This window comes from Rutilus rutilus (genome assembly GCF_951802725.1).
Source record: "Rutilus rutilus genome assembly, chromosome: 7".
Classification (NCBI taxonomy): Eukaryota; Metazoa; Chordata; class Actinopteri; order Cypriniformes; family Leuciscidae; genus Rutilus; species Rutilus rutilus.
This window is the reverse complement of record NC_140221.1, coordinates 32,416,405-32,433,720: the sequence shown is the minus strand read 5'-3', so window position 1 is coordinate 32,433,720 and position 17,316 is coordinate 32,416,405. Positions and strand designations below refer to the sequence as shown.

The window sequence follows — 17,316 nt, the reverse complement described above, 5'->3', positions numbered from 1 at the left end:
TCGGCCCATGGCCAAGTTAAGTTATAGCTGCTGTGAAATGGGCAATGTTTCTAAAGACGGTTGATCAAAATCACCTGCAGCCAACAGGGGCATTTGTATTACAACCACACTGGGCCCATCACGAACCTTTGTCATTTCACTGATGACAATACAAGCAACTGAATGTCCTGCAGCTTTTTAATGTTTTAATTGTTCTTTGCTTATTTCAAAGACGCCAGCCTCAGATCCATCCAGACTTTAACCCAAACATCCAAATCCCTTCTTATCTCCTTGCCTGCTGCGATTCACAATCCCCTCAGAGATAGATGCGCTGGGTTCATTACTTAGATAAAAAGACACAGCATTTTAAGCTGCAGCCGGAATGAGCCGTATTCCCTCTCGATTAGACACAAAGAAGACACAAAAAAGCTTCTGCCTTTTAATATTGTATTACTCTTTCAGAGTTGGAAAATGTTGATACTCAGGTCACTTCTAACTATCCACCAATAAGCCTAATTACATCAATTTTGAACCACATCAAAATCTTGGGGAGGAGAAAAACAATATTTTCCCTCTGTAGCCTATATACAGTGCCTTGGGAACGTATTCGTACTCCACATTTTGTTTTGTTGCAGCCTATGCTAAACTGCTTTAAATTACTTTTTTCCCCACATCAATCTACATTAATGACAAAGCAAAAAAAAAAAAAAAAAAAAAAGGATTCATGATAACTTTATCAAACAAATTTATTAAACATAAAAAAATTGAAAATATTGCATTGCATAAGTATTTGCATCCTTTTCTGGGACACTTACCCCTGGTTTCACAGACAAGGCTTAAGTCTAGTCCCAGACTAAAATGCAAGTTTGAGCTGTTTTGACTGAAAGCAACTTGCACTGACATATCTTAAAATATGTCAGTGTCATTGTTTTGTATCAAGATTCACACCAGTAATGTTTTTTTCTAAGGCACATTTATAAAAGCTACTTAAATATCCTAATTGAACTAAGGCCTAATCCTAGCTTTATCTCAGCCTTGTTTGTGAAACAAGGCCTTAAAATATAGCTTAGCATTCCAGTTTCACTTGGATCATCTTTGAGATGTTACTACACTTTGACTGGAGTTAACCTGTGGCAAATTTAATTGAATGGGTATGATTTGAAAAGGCACACACCTCTCAATAAAAGGTCTAACAGCTGAAAATGCATATCAGAGCAAATGCCCACATACACCACTTATATGGGCTTTATGGCAGAGTGGCCAGACTCAAGTCTGTCCTTAGTGAAGACACATGACAAAAACACTTGAAATTTGCTAAAGCACAAAAAACGGCTAAAGGACTCTCTGAGACTGTGAGAAACAAGATTCTATGGACTGATGTACCTCAGTTCTAAACAGGGAAGCAGGCACTTTTCATCACCTGCACAATACCATCCCAACAGTAAAGTTGTGGTAGCAGCATCATCATGCTCTTGGAGATTTTCAGCGGCAGGGACTGGGGGACTCGTCAGGGTAGAAGGAAACTCAACGCATCAAAATAGAGTTAGCCTTAATGAAAACCTAGTCAGAGCATTCAGAACATCGGACAGGGCAGAAGGTTCACCTTCCAACAGGACAATGACCCTAGGCACAGACCCTAAAACAATGCAAGAGTGGCTTATGGACAACTCTGTGAATGTCATTGATTGGCCCAGCCAGAGCCCAAAGTTGAACCCAATCCAACATCTCTGGAGAAACCTGAAAATGGCTGTCCACCAACGGTCCCCATCCAATCTGACTGAGCTTGAGAGGATCTGAGGAGAAGAATGGCATAAAAATAACCAAATGCAGATGTGCAAAGCTTGTCGCATCATACCCAAAAAGACTTTAGGCTGTAAAGGTGCTTCAACCAAGTATCCCAGTTAAGGGTACAAATACATATGCAATGAATACATTTTCAAATCTGTTTTTGATTTGTCATTATGGTGTATGGAGTAAAAAAAAAAAAAAAAAAGATGTGATGGGGGAAAAGTAATTTAAAATAATTTAACATAAGGCAGCAACAAAACAATTTGAGGGGTATGAATACTTTCGCAAGGCACTGTATCTTTTTGCCCTTGCTGGCTCACTGCAGTGGCTCTGTTTAACTATTAAGAGTAATTCAGTAAATAACCAGATTCTCTAAGCTTCTTAACTTGAATATTTGGATTTTACTCCCTTTTCACCCCAACCCCCATCAGCATTTCCAGATCCCTAATGGGAAAGAACATCTATACTTGAGCATTGACTATTCATCTGTTAGTAGTGCATCACTTGATTCCCTTGCCTTATCCTCTTTTGATGCACTCATTCACAGAACCGAAAAGCCATCCTTGAGCGTCCCTCAAGTCAACAATTGTTAATTACTGTTATTATTATCATAATTACGCCAGTGTGGATGCATTTTGTTCTCTGCTCAGCGCATGAAGTGTAATTTTCGGTGCAGCAGTTCATTTCCTCCCATTGAGACACCAGCTATAATTATTACACATGCTGCCTTTTGATGGCCATCAGCATGAAGGGGAAAGTGGCGTGAGCATTGAGGAAATAATGAGAGAGAGGTTGAAGATAGATCGCTCTGCACATGAATTAATATAATTGATGTGTTATGATGATGGACTGAAGGCAGAATCAATAAAAAATATGCCAAGTTGAAATCAGTGTCCTTAAATCCAATTTGAGTTATTTGAAAAATACAATAGTCTTACAGAACCACTGGGACGTCATTATGCAACATTTCTGCTTCAGAACAATTTGAAAGTGTGATTACGCACTAGAAAACGGCTTAGATGTTCAAGGGTTCAGGTGACGAGTTTCCAAGAACCCACATGCCCAGATCCTCAGAGGTTTTCACATCTCCACTTATCGCACCACTACAAGGCTCAAGAGACTTTGGTGTTTTATTCAACAAAATAACCAGCAAGACATATTTAAAAGGTTAATTCAAGCAAATTTTATTGAAAGTCACATTAATGTTACTACAAAACCAGAGCTACATTAGCTGGAGCGCAGCAATCAACTTTAACAAAATCATCAAAATGTCTATTAGCAAAGGTGTGCGATTGTGAGGTATTTCAGAATGACTACCAACAGCTAAAAGGTGGGTTTTGTACATTTATGGCAGAGAGTCGTAATTATGACATCCTTCAAGCCAAACTTTTTTCAATATTTTTATACACCTAAGAAAGATAAAACATGGGCTACACATTTAAAACAGCAGTTTATGACAACTAAACATTAATTTTTAGCCTTACTTCAAGACAAATTAAACTTCAAGTAGTGTTAAACAATGCCAGGACTCCCTTTAAAAAAAAATAAAAAATCCTATCTACAAATTACCTGCAAATCAATGCGGCTATTCCAGAATAGCCTGAGGTAAGAAAGCTTCTGATGTACTTAAGGCAACACTTTAATAAATAATTTCATTGGTACTTATTACCGTTAAAGAACAATTTCGGCATTACACGAACCACATGCTCTTTTAAAAGAAAAAGAAGATCCATAATATTCCTATGTTCCTTCAATTCTCTGAGAGTTGGGTTCATAACAGTAGTGTAATATAAAAACAATTAAACCATGAATATAAAACATTTTAGAAACAATGCATAGACTAGAGATGAATGCCCAGCTTCATCTGCCAGTCACAACAGTCATAATCTTTGACGAATTCCAAAACTACCAATTTCCTTGAACTTATTGAAATATAGGCCTAAAGAACATCATAAATTATTTTTTAAAACATTAAAAAAATTGATTGCCAACTATTAATTAATAGAATCCTTTCTATGCACCTTATAAACTATTAAATGACAATATGATCAATAAAACAAGTCAAACTCCCTTAATCCCATAAGACACGGAATGAATTAAAATGGTGAAAAATAACAGACTATGTAAACAGCATTTGAAGTGATATGTTCTTAAATGTTTGATTATACAAGCCTGTGGATATCTCCTACCTTGATTCCCTCAATTACCAAATGTTTTATACAAACCTCTCCTTTTTTCATGCCTAAAAACATTTTTACCAACATGTAGTGCAACTAACTCACTTTATCTTAACACAGTGCAAGGGCAAACCTTTTTATATACAAATAACAATAAAAAAAAACAATATGCTTAAGATGCAACTTTTTTTTCTTTGTGGTTCTTAAGCTCGATTGTCCACTTCATCCATTCCCGAACCTGACACAAATCCTTGGCTCTTTAGTTGGGAATGTTTAAATGCTATTTTGAGCTGCTTTTGTTCCAGGTCAAAAGGGATGGGGTCTGGAGTCCAGGTGTCAGGCTCTGCTACAGGTACAGGCAGGTACCCTTCGTCACGAGGTAGACACATACACCATCCAGCACCCGAGAGGTCCAGTTCGCTGTACTCGAAACCACGTTTTAGGAATTTAAAGTCCACCATGTCTTCAGACTCACTCATCTCCACCAAAAGATTCCAGAAGACACAGCTCAGGAGAATACCAAGAAGCTGAAAGAAACATTAAAGGTTTTTTTTTTTTTTTTTGATGGATTACTAAAAAAGGTTTATTTTACACCTTATCTGCAGATGAAACAGATAGTTAGTGACACCCCCAGTGTGTTACTGCATGTTGATGAATGCAAAAAAAAAGTCAGCAAGGACACATTAAGTTGATAAAAAGTAAAAGACTTTTATAATTACAAAAGTTTCTAAATGCTATTCTTTTGAACTGTCTATTCATCAAAGAATCCTGGAAAAAAAAATCTATCACGGTTTCCACAAAAATCCAGCATATTAGAATGATTTCTGAAGGATCTTTCTGAAGGGACACCGACCCTGACGGTAGTGTAAAAACTCTGTTTATACTTTTAATAATTTCGATCAAAGCACAAGTCACCTTGTGCATGTATAAGTGATACATTTATAGCTTTCATTTGAGGTATTTTTTATTAAAAATGTGATACAATATAGTTTACTGTGCACATATCGAAGCAGATCACTAATGCAGCCATACCGTCATTTACCAGGCAGGTGTTTTGTCACATTCCATCATATTTGTGTAAATGGTCTGTCCCTCTGCTCTAATTTGAGGATTAATGCATAATGTAGCAGCACAGACATGAGGTTGCATTTAATGTGATCTCTTCCCTCATCTCAGCAAGGGGCAAGATGAGTTTTCAAGTTTGCTAAAATTAGCAAGACTAGGCACCAGCTTCTCCAAGTCATGCACCCCTCTTTTGGGTATTTGCATTGGTCAGTGCAGATGCCCTTTTTCTATAATTTATTGTTTGGAAGAGGAGTCTCTAATGAGGGAAGAGTCAAACAGAATAGGTAGTAGGCAATCAAAATGGAAATGTGGAATGGCAGGGGAGATAAAAAAAAGTGCAGAAGGAAAAGAGATACATAAATTTCAGGATAAGATAAGTAATAAACAGGAAGCACAAGAAGGGAAAGATGTTTCCAAAACCTGTGGCAGTCCAACCGCGCAGCAAATTCCGATAGTAGCGCCAATGTTGTCTCCCATCCACAGGTTCACAGCATGTATGCAGCCACGCACATGAATTATGCCATCTACAGCTTCACGCTGTAATACAGAGGAGAGAAAGAAACAAATTCGGTACAGGCGGCAGGTAATGCTCTGATTCTATGACAGAAACAAAATTAAAATATCACAACTAAAGTCCATCGTAATGGCATAATGGAGGTGGTGCTAGTAATGGCTCTGATGTGATTTGCTTGGTTTTCATCTATGGAAAAAACAAAGGAATGAAGCAACCATTACAGATGATTGCACTCGAAATGGCTATCGAAGGTTTTTGTTTTCCTGTCCCAGCTTCTCCTTTAAAAATCATTTCATGCGTCAAGGTCCAGCAAATAATTCTCTCCAACCGCATCAGAGTGAGTATTATGTAAAATGACGCAAGTCATTTAAAATCAGTCAGTGATGGCTGGTTGCAGGCCATTACAAGAATGTGGACTTAAAATGAGACCCCCGAGAGCTCCACTTACCTGCTTACTTATAGTTTTGTAGCCACAAAGTGTGTTCACAACTTCTCCGACCTGATAAAAAAAAAAAAAAACACACACACAGGACTATTTAGTAACTTGCATATTATGTTTTTGAAAACCTTCTCAAGTGAGAAGTGGCATTTGGTCAGCTTGACGCTGTTGGAGCAGAAGAGCATTGGCAAACTTAAAATTTTGTCCTTTGACCCTTAAAATTAATTTCATATTCATTATGGAATTTCAGCACACACTTATAATCATGTTGATGTAATCATTAAAGCAGAGGGTCACTGTAGTGATGGAATCTGTAATAGGACTGATAAACAGGGAGTCCATCTAATCAGATTACAAATAGACTGTAAACCTGCCTGCTCCCAAAAGCACAGTCCAATTCCTCTCATACATTCCGTACCATGTGACACTTCAACTCTTGTGTCTCAAAACAGGTCGGCAACAGCTACCAGATGCCATATTATAATATGATGTGGTTTGAAACAGATGGAGAACACCAGCAGGGCTTCGTTAATAAGGGTACAGGGTGAAGAAAGTGTCAGTTCCACATATCTACACAGAATTTTAAGGTCCGTTATGCCATAAATATTTTGGATAATCTGATTATGCTTTCAGCAACCAATAAGAGCACAACACACTGTTTTCCCCTCAAAACATCAGCAAACAATGCTACAGAAATCAGCAGATTCCTGAACATATTCACCTAGAAATAGATTATTTACCATCTGAAGTCAAATATCACAGATTTATGATCTGAAAATTCTGTCTCACATAAAGGCAACTACAGTATATCTGAATTACCTAGGATGAGAATGGAAAAAATAAGACAGGATGTAAAGAATATTCTAAGGAAGTCTTGATTATGTTGGTGATGTTTCATTAGCTTGAAAAGGCCTGTGCTCGCTCACTGCATAGTAAGCTGTCATACCGAAAGGAGAACAGTGCATTAGTGCCCAATCAACATTCATTAACTCTGAGAGAGAGAGAGAGAGAGAGAGAGAGAGAGGTGCTGATAAAGAGGAAGAGACTCTCTACAGCATAGGGAAGGCAAATTAAATCCTCTCCATCATGATGCACTCTCCACTGACTCATGGAGAACAGCGTTTACTAGAAAGCTCTCTAACCCACCAGAAAAAAGCTCAGAAATCAGCTCCCCACTCTCACAGACCCGTGGGTCAGACTGATTCCACTGCAAAAAAGCTTTTCTCGTCAGACTGCCGCGTGCTGGGCCGACATATGCATGATTAATGTATCATGACTGAAAGAAGAACATGTAATGACTAACACTTTGACGGATGCAGCAGGTGTAGGGAACGCCGCAGGCCAAAGGACTCGTGCCATTGCAGAAGTGGTACTGGTTTACTTCCCAATCCTTGTACTCGTCTCCCCCACAACAAGAAAACTGAAAAGACAAACCAAGAGAGTCATTATAAAAGGAAATTTTATTTATAATTTTGAGTGACAGTTTCCTTCTTAACATGACAATAGATAATATATAAGCCTTTATAAATAAATATTTAAAATAAAATATTTCATATAAAATATAAATCAAAAATACACTACAGTTGAAAAGTTTGTGTTCGGTAAGATTTTTTTTTTTTTTTGTGGTTGAAAAAAAAGTCACTTATGCTCACCAAGGCTGCATTTATTTGATCAAATTTACATTTACTATTTAAAAATAACGGTTTTCTATTTTCATGGCCTAATGGAGAGTCAGACTGGTAACCCGAATGTCGTGGGTTCTATTCTCAATACCGGCACCTATAAGGCACCTAATCCACAACTGCTCCACAGCAAAATGACTGCTCCAGGTGTGTGCATTTGAAGAGTGGTCCAAAGTTTGCAATGTGTATTCACTACTCCTAATGTGTGTGCATTAAACGTACAGTATGTAATATTTTCCGCCGCTAGGGGTCGCTAACCTCTTCACAATAACAAAGGCGTAGTTTGATGACGCATCATTTGCTAAGAATTATGGATCTTGTCGTCAACGTCAAGCCGACCCATCTAATAATGTTTATGGATGACTGAATACATCGATGTTTTTATCATGACTGTGATATGAAGCAGTTCGGGATTACTAAGAGACAGCAATCAGCTCCACACGCGACGCGAGTCCCGCGGATATAAAAGGAATATGGACATTTCATTCTACCGAACTACACGCAAGTGCAGAATTACAACTCACAGGTCAGTTTATTAGACAAATTAAACTTGTGAGGTAACGCAGCGCTGTTTCACTTGGTCTAACATTACACTATCACACTAAACTGCATTTGAATGTGTTGAAATGTATGTGTTAGTTTGTCTGTATGAGGCTAGCAGTAAGCTAGATCAACATTAGAATAACATACAGATCATATTCTAACATTTTATCATTGTTGAACTATATAACATTGATTAGTTTTATGTAAATGTGCTCACCTGTTTAATAAAGTACATGAAGGAGCGGTCGAAGTCTCGGACGTGGAGCTCTTGTTTATATACTGTCTATGGGAGCTCTCGGCATCTCGAAAACACCGCGCTGATATTGATTCTCGTTTTAGTTCTCTTTTTTATCCAAAGTCATCTTGCCATGGTCCATAATGTTTGAACGAAACAACAACATCGTGCAAATAGACACTGCGAACTACACAGTTGTCCACGTCAGTCGCCTTCCTTCGTTACTATCAGAGGGCTCTGGTTGCTATGGCAGTACGAGCGGAAACCAGGGACATCGCGGATATGACGCCATTGACGGCGACAAAACGGAAATAAAGAAACGGGACGTGTCTTCGAATTAAATTACAAATTTCTCCTGGTTTGAAAGTTGTTGGAAACAGTCGGGATAATGTAAGTACACAACTAAAAAAAATATATAACATAGATATAGTGATTTTTGCTATTTTTAAAGCAAAAAAGTTACATATTGTGCCTTTTACTTGGATGGGTTAAACGCAGAGTACAAATTCTGAGTATGGCCTTCACATGTCACTTTCAAAGCTGAATTTTAAGCATCTTCAGTGTCACATGATCCTTCGTAAAAAAAAAACCTATTCATTCTAATATGCTGATTTGTATCTCAAGAAACATTATTATTACCAAAGTTAAAAACAGTTGTGTTGCTTAATTTTTTTTGAATACTGATTAAAAAAATGTTCATAGTTATTTGATGAATAGATAGAAAAGCATTTGTGAAGTAGAAATTTTACATTATTAAACAGTCGTGTCACTTTTGATCAACTTAATGTGTCCTTACTGAATAAAAGTATTATTATTTATTTTTTTAAATGCCATATTAAAATGTGTATAAAGCTGGATTACAGAACCATTCAAAAGTTTTGACCATTTATGATGCAGGTGACTGCGTAGCGACATCTGCTATGAGAAAACTCATTTTTGTGAGATTACGGGGACGAAAGGGATTTTAATTGACACAAACTATGTGTTTCTGCTAGAAAGATGGACATTATTTATGGCTGGCTTGATGTATTGTAGACCATATTAGGGTGGGTGTATAACACACTTATAGTAATAACAGTTAGGGAAACAACCTTCTCTTGCACGTAGTCCAATATGTTCTTGAAGTCCAGGTCATCATAGTAGTGCTTGATTCCCTCACGTATACTTTTCTGAAATAATTTGATTGTCTAAAGACAGAGAAGATTTGGACTCATTAACAACAAACCGCATACCGTAACCATACCGTATAACCGTAACAACATTCTCTCTGCTCTCAATGTCTTACCGTCTTCTCAAATATCAGGGCAATGATGAGGGCAAGAGCCTGGAGAGCCAGCAAAACACACAGGACACACAGGAACTGCATGGAAAGGGTTATTTAAAGGGTTAGGTAATCCAAAATAAAAGTCATTAGTCATTCTAAGACTTCTGTTCATCTTTGGAACACAATTGAAGATATTTCTGAATGAAGCGATCATGTCTCTTCAGAAGAGTTGGATTAATCCGCTCGAATCATATGGATTTATTTGACCATCTCTTTATGAGCGGGGCTTTCAATGGAGGGACAGAAATCTCTTAGATTTCAATAAAAATGTCTTCATTTGTGTTCCAAAGACAAACAAAAGTCTTATGGTTTGAAAAGGCATGAGAGTGAGATGACAGAATGTTCATTTTGGGCTGAACTATCCTTTAAAGTCACAACCAAAAATAGCACCAGTAAAATGGTAGAAGCTTGGCACACATACTGTATGTTCAGACAAGCAACACTCACCATGTGCAGCAGAGTCTTGTTGTCCCTGAGAGATCCCACCATCCCAATAACAGACACAGTAAACATGACGAGACCCAGCAGTATGAGGACCACGGCAGGAGCCAAAAACACCCCCTCCAGGGTGCGATTCTTCTGTCTCTCCACTTCTGCATACACTCCAATACATAGCACGCACAGACCGAGCAACTGAGGGGAACAGGGGCAGTGGTTGGTTTGGTAAAACATTTGTACAAGTCACATCAGCTTACATAATTCCACAACATTACGTTTACATGATTCGATTAGACATGTAACAAAGATATGAAGTTGAAATCAATGTTTCAATGCACAACCAAGTCATGCAGATAAGTCATCTGATGCAAAATCCAAAAATGTACTGTATCATTTGTGTTCCTCACATTAATCCCTAAGATGCAGATGTAATTCTCAGAGTGCTTAGCTAAAATGCACAATGTCAATGGAATGACGCAAATCATAAAGAAGATTGATGTAGCAGCCTTAATATCAATTTGTATCCTAACAAAAGACTACATTAGTACAAAGCATGCTAACTAAAACCACTTCATTTTCAATTTTCTTCCTTGACTGTTCTTTCTAGAGGGTTAATTTAATAAGTCTTGTTTGGCTGATTAATCATCCGTCAATTTCAGATTCCTGACATCTTCAGTTATTTTCTATTAATTGATAGATGGTGGTGTTTTAGTGATGTGGAAGTGTAAAGGCTGCAAGCCAAGCTTAAGAGTAAAGAAAGGGAGAGAAAGAAATGAAGAGATAATTGAAGAATATCCTGAGAGGCTTTTCTGCTTGTAACATCATGTTCGCTATAATAGTAAAGATACTCCCATATGGCAATGACTTATTGAATTTCCTGTGAGAAGACAGAACACTCTGGTTGTGAGTCAAGAAGAATACTCTGTTCCTTGTTGAATTCAATAAATAAATCTTAACGGTTGCTGGTTATTAAGCAAAGGATTGCCAATTCTTAGGAATCAACACATAACTTACAGACCTGAGACTTAAAATATCAAAACCAGACATTAAAACAAAGAAATATATAGATTTTAGGGATGCACAAAATGTTTATTTTTTTTCCGATACTGATAAGACAATTATTATTTTCCTGTTATGGCCAATAACTGCTAAAATACTTTGTTTAAAAAAAAAATCTAAATATAGTAAAAACATTCAAATAAAAGTAAGTGTAGGCATCAAAACCTTACAATGCAGATTATAAAGGATGGATTTATTTAAACTAAGTATTTTTTTATCCTCAAAACAAGAGGGATAAATAGTCTCTAAAAAAAACTTCATTAGAGAAGAGATCCCAGACATTTAACCCTTTAACGGCACTCTCTCTTGTAGGATGCCATCTCTTTAAGACCGCATATTGTACATGTAATGATGCATAATTTTAATTTTTTGGGGGAAAAAAGTACAACAACCTTCATAAATAGTTTATTTATTTATTCAAATTAGCATAAACTCTGTTATAAATGCATGTTTACCATATCACTATCACTTTATGTTAATACTAGATACTAGATTAAATGAGCAGAATAAATTTAATATTCAGTGGCGGTCAATAAATATCTGATATTTTAGTCACAAAAAGGCCCAATAAACAATCATTTTTGCAATAATTCTGCATCCCTAATAGACATTTCTATATCTATCTTATTTATGGATCTATATTCTATCCAGGACCTTAGACAAGTTATAGCCTTTAGACTCGATAGGACAAGAAAGCAAAGAAAATAGATTATGTTTAAGTCTATTTTTTCAATATTAGCCTACTACAGCCACTAATCATTTACAAGAACCATTAAAAAAATATATATATATATATAGCGTGATACAGCAACAATAACAGCGTCTTGCGCCTTTAAATCTGCCAGCAGCGAATGTCTATTTTCTTTACTGAGCTACAAAGCTCAGCTGAGAAATTTTTACTTGAGTAAGGCTAATATGCATCCCAAAATTACCAGGTAGACACGGTCAAAGTTAGTACGACTACATATAGTCTACTGTACGTTCAACACAAACACATGAGCGTACTCATTCAGGGCAAGTATCTGTGAGGTGAGGGAGAAACAAAGAAATGCTAACGTTAGTAGGCTAGAACATCTTTCCGTTTAAACGAACACTTACCGAGAATAGCATTGAATAGATATTTAGAGAGAACTTAACGAAATAATAGAAGTGATTGGTTTTTCTCAATTCTTCGTAAGACGGCATGGTGACAGCATTAATTGAGTTCAGTTATTCGAGCTTTCCGTGCATTCAGATGTTAGCCGATGCCGCTAAGGCTCAATGAACCTTAGTTCTAAGCGAGACAGAAGACTGTTTTTAAGACCCGTCCGAACACATAATAAGCACTTCCGTCAAGTATTCAACTTGGCTGTAGATTCCTCTGAACTGTTTTGAAAAACACATCAGCAGCTGTAAGATGTAACTCTTAGTCTTATCCCAATAATAACTTCCGCTCCGCCAAACAACATGCTAAACAAACCTTTTAAAGGGCCAGCACAGAATTAAAGATCACATATACTTTCCATGTAAAACGAATAAACGAGACTCCCTTCAGATATCTTGACACATTCATTGACTTTACAAGCCCATGCCAGCCAATTGACATATGTTTTATAAAAGATTTAGGCTGTCTAGCTTGAAGAACTAAAGCTTATTAAACATGCCAAAGAAAGTATCTCTTTAAGATGTGTCACAACAATAGCTTTAATCCTCAGAAGTAGGCTACTTGTTGTTCACTTCTTATGACAATACATAATAAAAAAAAAAATCTATTTTTTCCCCCAGGTGTACATACACAGCATGCTCACAGACATTGATTAGGCAATCTCTCGGGTAGCTTGTTGGCTGTAATTACGTTTTTCAAAAGTATTTTTTTCTAGAAAAACAGCTCTTAAACCCTCCAGCTTTTCGCCGCAGGGAAAAATCTCAGAGGATCTATATAAAAATGATTAAATACATTTAGAGAAACAGTCTCTGCCATATCATTGACATGTTTACCCATGCATGCCTGAATGAATTAAATAACTTCACTCTTAAAAGTGTACTATTCAGTGTTCATGGACTATAGTAAAGACATTTGTGAAAGGTGAACAACCAGATGCAATATAAATATTTTTAATGGAACATATTGAAAAATATTATTTGCATTTCTTCTGCTTCTGCCATTCCACATTATTAGATTCAGTTAACACTGGATAGATGGACAATACAAACCAAATCACTTATTCATTTTTATTCAAAGTCTTGAATTCAGTTACACGCATGCCCAGATTTATCAAGAGGCACAGAAGAGTCAAGATATATTTTTTAAATGAATGAAGGTGTTGGGCAGCATTAAACAGTATGCCCCCAGTATGGATGACAGTTGGTGTGTGAAATTATATTTCTGATTTCTTTCTTGTGGACAACCAGTGGTCAGCCAAATCTTGATTTGTTGAGCAGAGCTCCTTGCCAGAGGATATTACATGTTGCTATAATCAAAAAGAAGGTATGAGTGCACACAGGACTGATAAAAAGATGAGAGCATTAAAAGGATTGGCAAGATATTTTCTGCATGCACTGAATCTTTTGAGTGAACCAATTTCCTTCAGATATTCTTGACTGGTTTAATAACAGAAAATATCTTATACAGTCAACAAAACAAAAACAATGCAAAAAGAGCTAAGAAGGAAATAAAAACTATACCCATATGTGTGGGTGGAATTGTCAGCAACCCAGATGCTGTCATGATACATGGTTAATTAACATTGATGAGTTGCCACGCCACATCCCAATTATATGCATCCCTAAATCCAATAGAGGTTCTTGAAGGAATCTGAAATTCAGCTAATGCATGTGATGGACTTTCCAACCCCCCTAAACCCATTGAATTGATGGCTAAACAATGGAATTTGCATGCCTGTGGAGTATTTGCATTGAGTTATGGATTTTTTTTTTTTTTTTTTATACAAGAAGAAAACAAACTTAAACTCTAACCGTGAAAAGAAGATAGCACCATCAATCTTTTCCTTGGTGTGAGATGATCTAAAAAGGGGTTTATTTCAAATCATTACAGAGAGCTGCAGAAACCAACCACTTCTAAAGCAGAAAGAACAAGGCAAATAACAAAACCTGTCAGCAAAAAAAGTCACTCTGATTATCACAAATCTCAATCAACCTTCTTTATAAATTAAAATCCAAAAATAAAGAAATAAAGAAATTGAATGATTCACTAAAATGCTGAAAAATTGCTCTTTAAATGGCAGTTCCCTGGGCTTACTCTGAGTCATCTAGTATCAAAACATCCCTTTGTTATGTGGACACATTCTTGAATAATGCATGAATTCATATGCTGCATGATGGCAGTGAAATTATGGCCAAAAGAATGAAAACACCCGCTGAAAAGCGCCATCCATTCAGAAATGATTTACTGTGTCTGATGTGGAAGAAAAAGGCCTCCACAAAAACTCAACGAACACCTTTAGGATGAAGTGGAACAGCGTGTCAGGCTGCATATCACACATCACACTGATGCTCCCATCTTGTTTAGAACATGGCAAAAAAGCATTAATCCCTTCCTTTGCAGCCATAACAGCTTACAGTCTTCTTGGAAGGCTTTCCACTGAATGTTGGAACATGGATGTAGGGATTTGTGGCCATTCAGATCAGCGACGTATGGCATGTCATTGATGGGCAAACCTTGGCTTGCAGTTAGCCTAGTGTTCCAACTGATCCTGTAGCTGTCCAGATCCAGTTGAAAAATAATAAAAGTTTACACAACATTGTCCGTCATGTACATTGTCTTAACAGACTGGCTGATTGAGCTTAAGTTTAACGCGCATTCAGATGGAACCACCAGGGGGAGACCGTGAACTTTTATTGAATTACTTGTGACAAAATTGAAATGACTTGGTGTAAATCATTGGTTTGATGTCGAAAGGAAGACGTTCCCAGCGCAATTTATACCGTTATCAATGTCAAAAGTTTGAACGTGATAGAAGCCTATTGGCTTTATCCATATTATTTTTTGGCTTTTTCTGTCCAATCTGAAAGAACCAAACAACATCTTTCAACTTGCTTACAAGGTGAGCTCTGAATGAATGGCATTTCATATTAAAAAGAAATGGATTTCCAAACCCTTGATTCTATTAGTTTCATTACCTCGTGCTCACAGCATCTGCGCGCGACCAAAAAAATAAATTAAAAAAATCATCTTTCTATCTGCGTGGCACACCTGGCGCGCTCTGAATTACATATGCAGAATAGAATCGGTTTCCTACCGATTAAAAAGAGAGAACTGTATTTGAAAGGGCTCGTCCCTTCGTTTCCTCTCAGAGCCGCGTGTTCGCAGCATCTGCTCCTGTGTGCGCGCGACTTCTCTTAAGCACGCGCTGCGCACTTGGCAGTGACGCTCAGAGTAGTGAGGTGTGTGTAACCAAGAGCTAAAATTGGTTTCGTGATGAGGAAAAGTGAAGGAAGAATCCGTTGCGATCTGTTCTGCTGTCTTGTTTGAAGGAACAAAGGGATCATCTTCCCTTATCAGAGAAGACAATTGAAGAATACTGTTCGGAACACCATTTGCGCCAGTAAACTCAACAATTTGACCTTTTTCTCGAAAGGGAACATGGTCGATTTAACATTAATACGACACCCAGCATAAAAGAAAATAAACAATATATTGAAATCTCATTTAACATTTTCCCGACAGGAATGGATTCGCTCATCACTTCCAATGACTTCCAAAGTAACTGGACAAACAACTACATCGAACAAAATGAAACCGAGATATACTGGAACCAGTTTGTGCAACCTGCTTGGAGGATAGTGCTCTGGGCAGTGGCTTACAGCACAATTGTCATTGTCTCCGTGGTGGGAAATGTTACGGTAATATGGATCATTTTAGCGCACAAACGAATGAGAACCGTGACGAACTATTTCCTTGTGAACTTGGCGTTCGCTGAAGCGTCAATGTCCGCATTCAACACCGTTATAAACTTTGTTTACTCCGTGCACAACGAGTGGTATTTCGGACTCTATTACTGCCGATTCCACAACTTCTTTCCTATAGCCGCCGTCTTCGCTTCCATATATTCAATGAGCGCGATTGCGCTCGACAGGTAAGTTCCTTCATTCCCATTCACACAATGACACGCGCATGGCATTGGGACTGGCTGTGCTTGTGCATGTTCTGTCGTTGTACAAAATGTACAACATATAAATGACGCTATATTAAATAAATGTGTTAAAAATGTATGACTTTTTCGTAAAACTGCCCATTACAAAAAACTACAATATTTTCCTCCTGATTGTACAACATAACATAATTGTGAGCCACCCCGTAGCCTACTATTCAGTTCAATAGTTTTTACTCCACAAATCTAAAAACATTATAGACATATATAGGTATAATACGCCACAGATCACTATTATCTAGAGAAATTAAATCAGATCAATTAACCTAAAAACGAAACCTAAACGTTATTTCGAATGACTAAATCTTTACATGATGATGAAATGACAATTAAAAAAGAAAAAAGAAGACCGTAGCCATTGATCAAATGTATTGAGATGAGATTTTGTGCCATCTTTGTTCAAGAGAGAGAGAGAGATGGAGAGAGAGAGAGAGGGAGAGGGGGCGGGGGTGTTCTGTCAAGGGTTCATGGTATAATTTCATAGATTTAGTTTTAATGAATTAAGTTTAAATTTTATGAATTAAACAGCTCGCAAACATAGCCCACAGTACTTTATCAGTAAAAATGGAGTAATGGATTAATGAAAAGTATATGCAAATTATTTAAGATATTTCTCCATATAAAACCATTTAAATGGCTCTTTTAAACTGAGTGTATAGGTTCCTATTAAACCCCATTGGACCTTTTTTCTAAGAGTGTACTGTACTTTTGCCAGAAACTATGGTTACAATGGATATGTAGTTGCTAATGTTATAACATTTAGCAATGTTCAGTTCTGCCTTCACAATGTGAACACAAGTGTAAAATTGTAGCCCTTTTCATGTCTATATTAGAAATGATCACAGCATAGATGGCAGATGTCATATGTCTGTGATGTCATATGATAGATGATGGTTATTTGTCATCCCACTCATAGCCTACCA

At 37.1% G+C, this 17,316-nt stretch overlaps 2 protein-coding genes across 5 annotated transcripts in view; one reads left to right on the top strand and one right to left on the bottom strand.

Moving 5' to 3' along the window:
• Positions 1-2,926: 2,926 nt before the first annotated feature.
• On the bottom strand, positions 2,927-12,698 carry LOC311293652 (tetraspanin-15). The gene is made up of 8 exons (XM_084414080.1): positions 12,342-12,698; positions 10,194-10,379; positions 9,708-9,782; positions 9,514-9,609; positions 7,266-7,382; positions 5,972-6,022; positions 5,430-5,546; positions 2,927-4,471 (listed from the first exon to the last, which is right to left on the bottom strand). Exons 1-8 carry the CDS (start codon positions 12,426-12,428, stop codon positions 4,148-4,150), a joined length of 1,053 nt encoding a protein of 350 aa, XP_084270206.1. The 5' UTR covers positions 12,429-12,698; the 3' UTR covers positions 2,927-4,147.
• A 2,836-nt stretch (positions 12,699-15,534) lies between these two features.
• Positions 15,535-17,316, top strand: part of tacr1a (tachykinin receptor 1a) — a gene marked incomplete at its 3' end in the record, with an annotated part of 305,040 nt that continues 303,258 nt past the window's right edge. For 3 of the 4 annotated variants that reach the window (XR_014627890.1, XM_084413153.1, XM_084413155.1), the window contains exon 1: positions 15,535-16,318. Coding sequence is in view for 3 of the 4 variants with exons in the window: in XM_084413153.1 (XP_084269279.1) it covers positions 15,912-16,318 (407 nt within the window). The remainder of the gene's footprint in view (positions 16,319-17,316) is intronic. The other variant, XM_084413154.1, reaches the window with a different exon arrangement.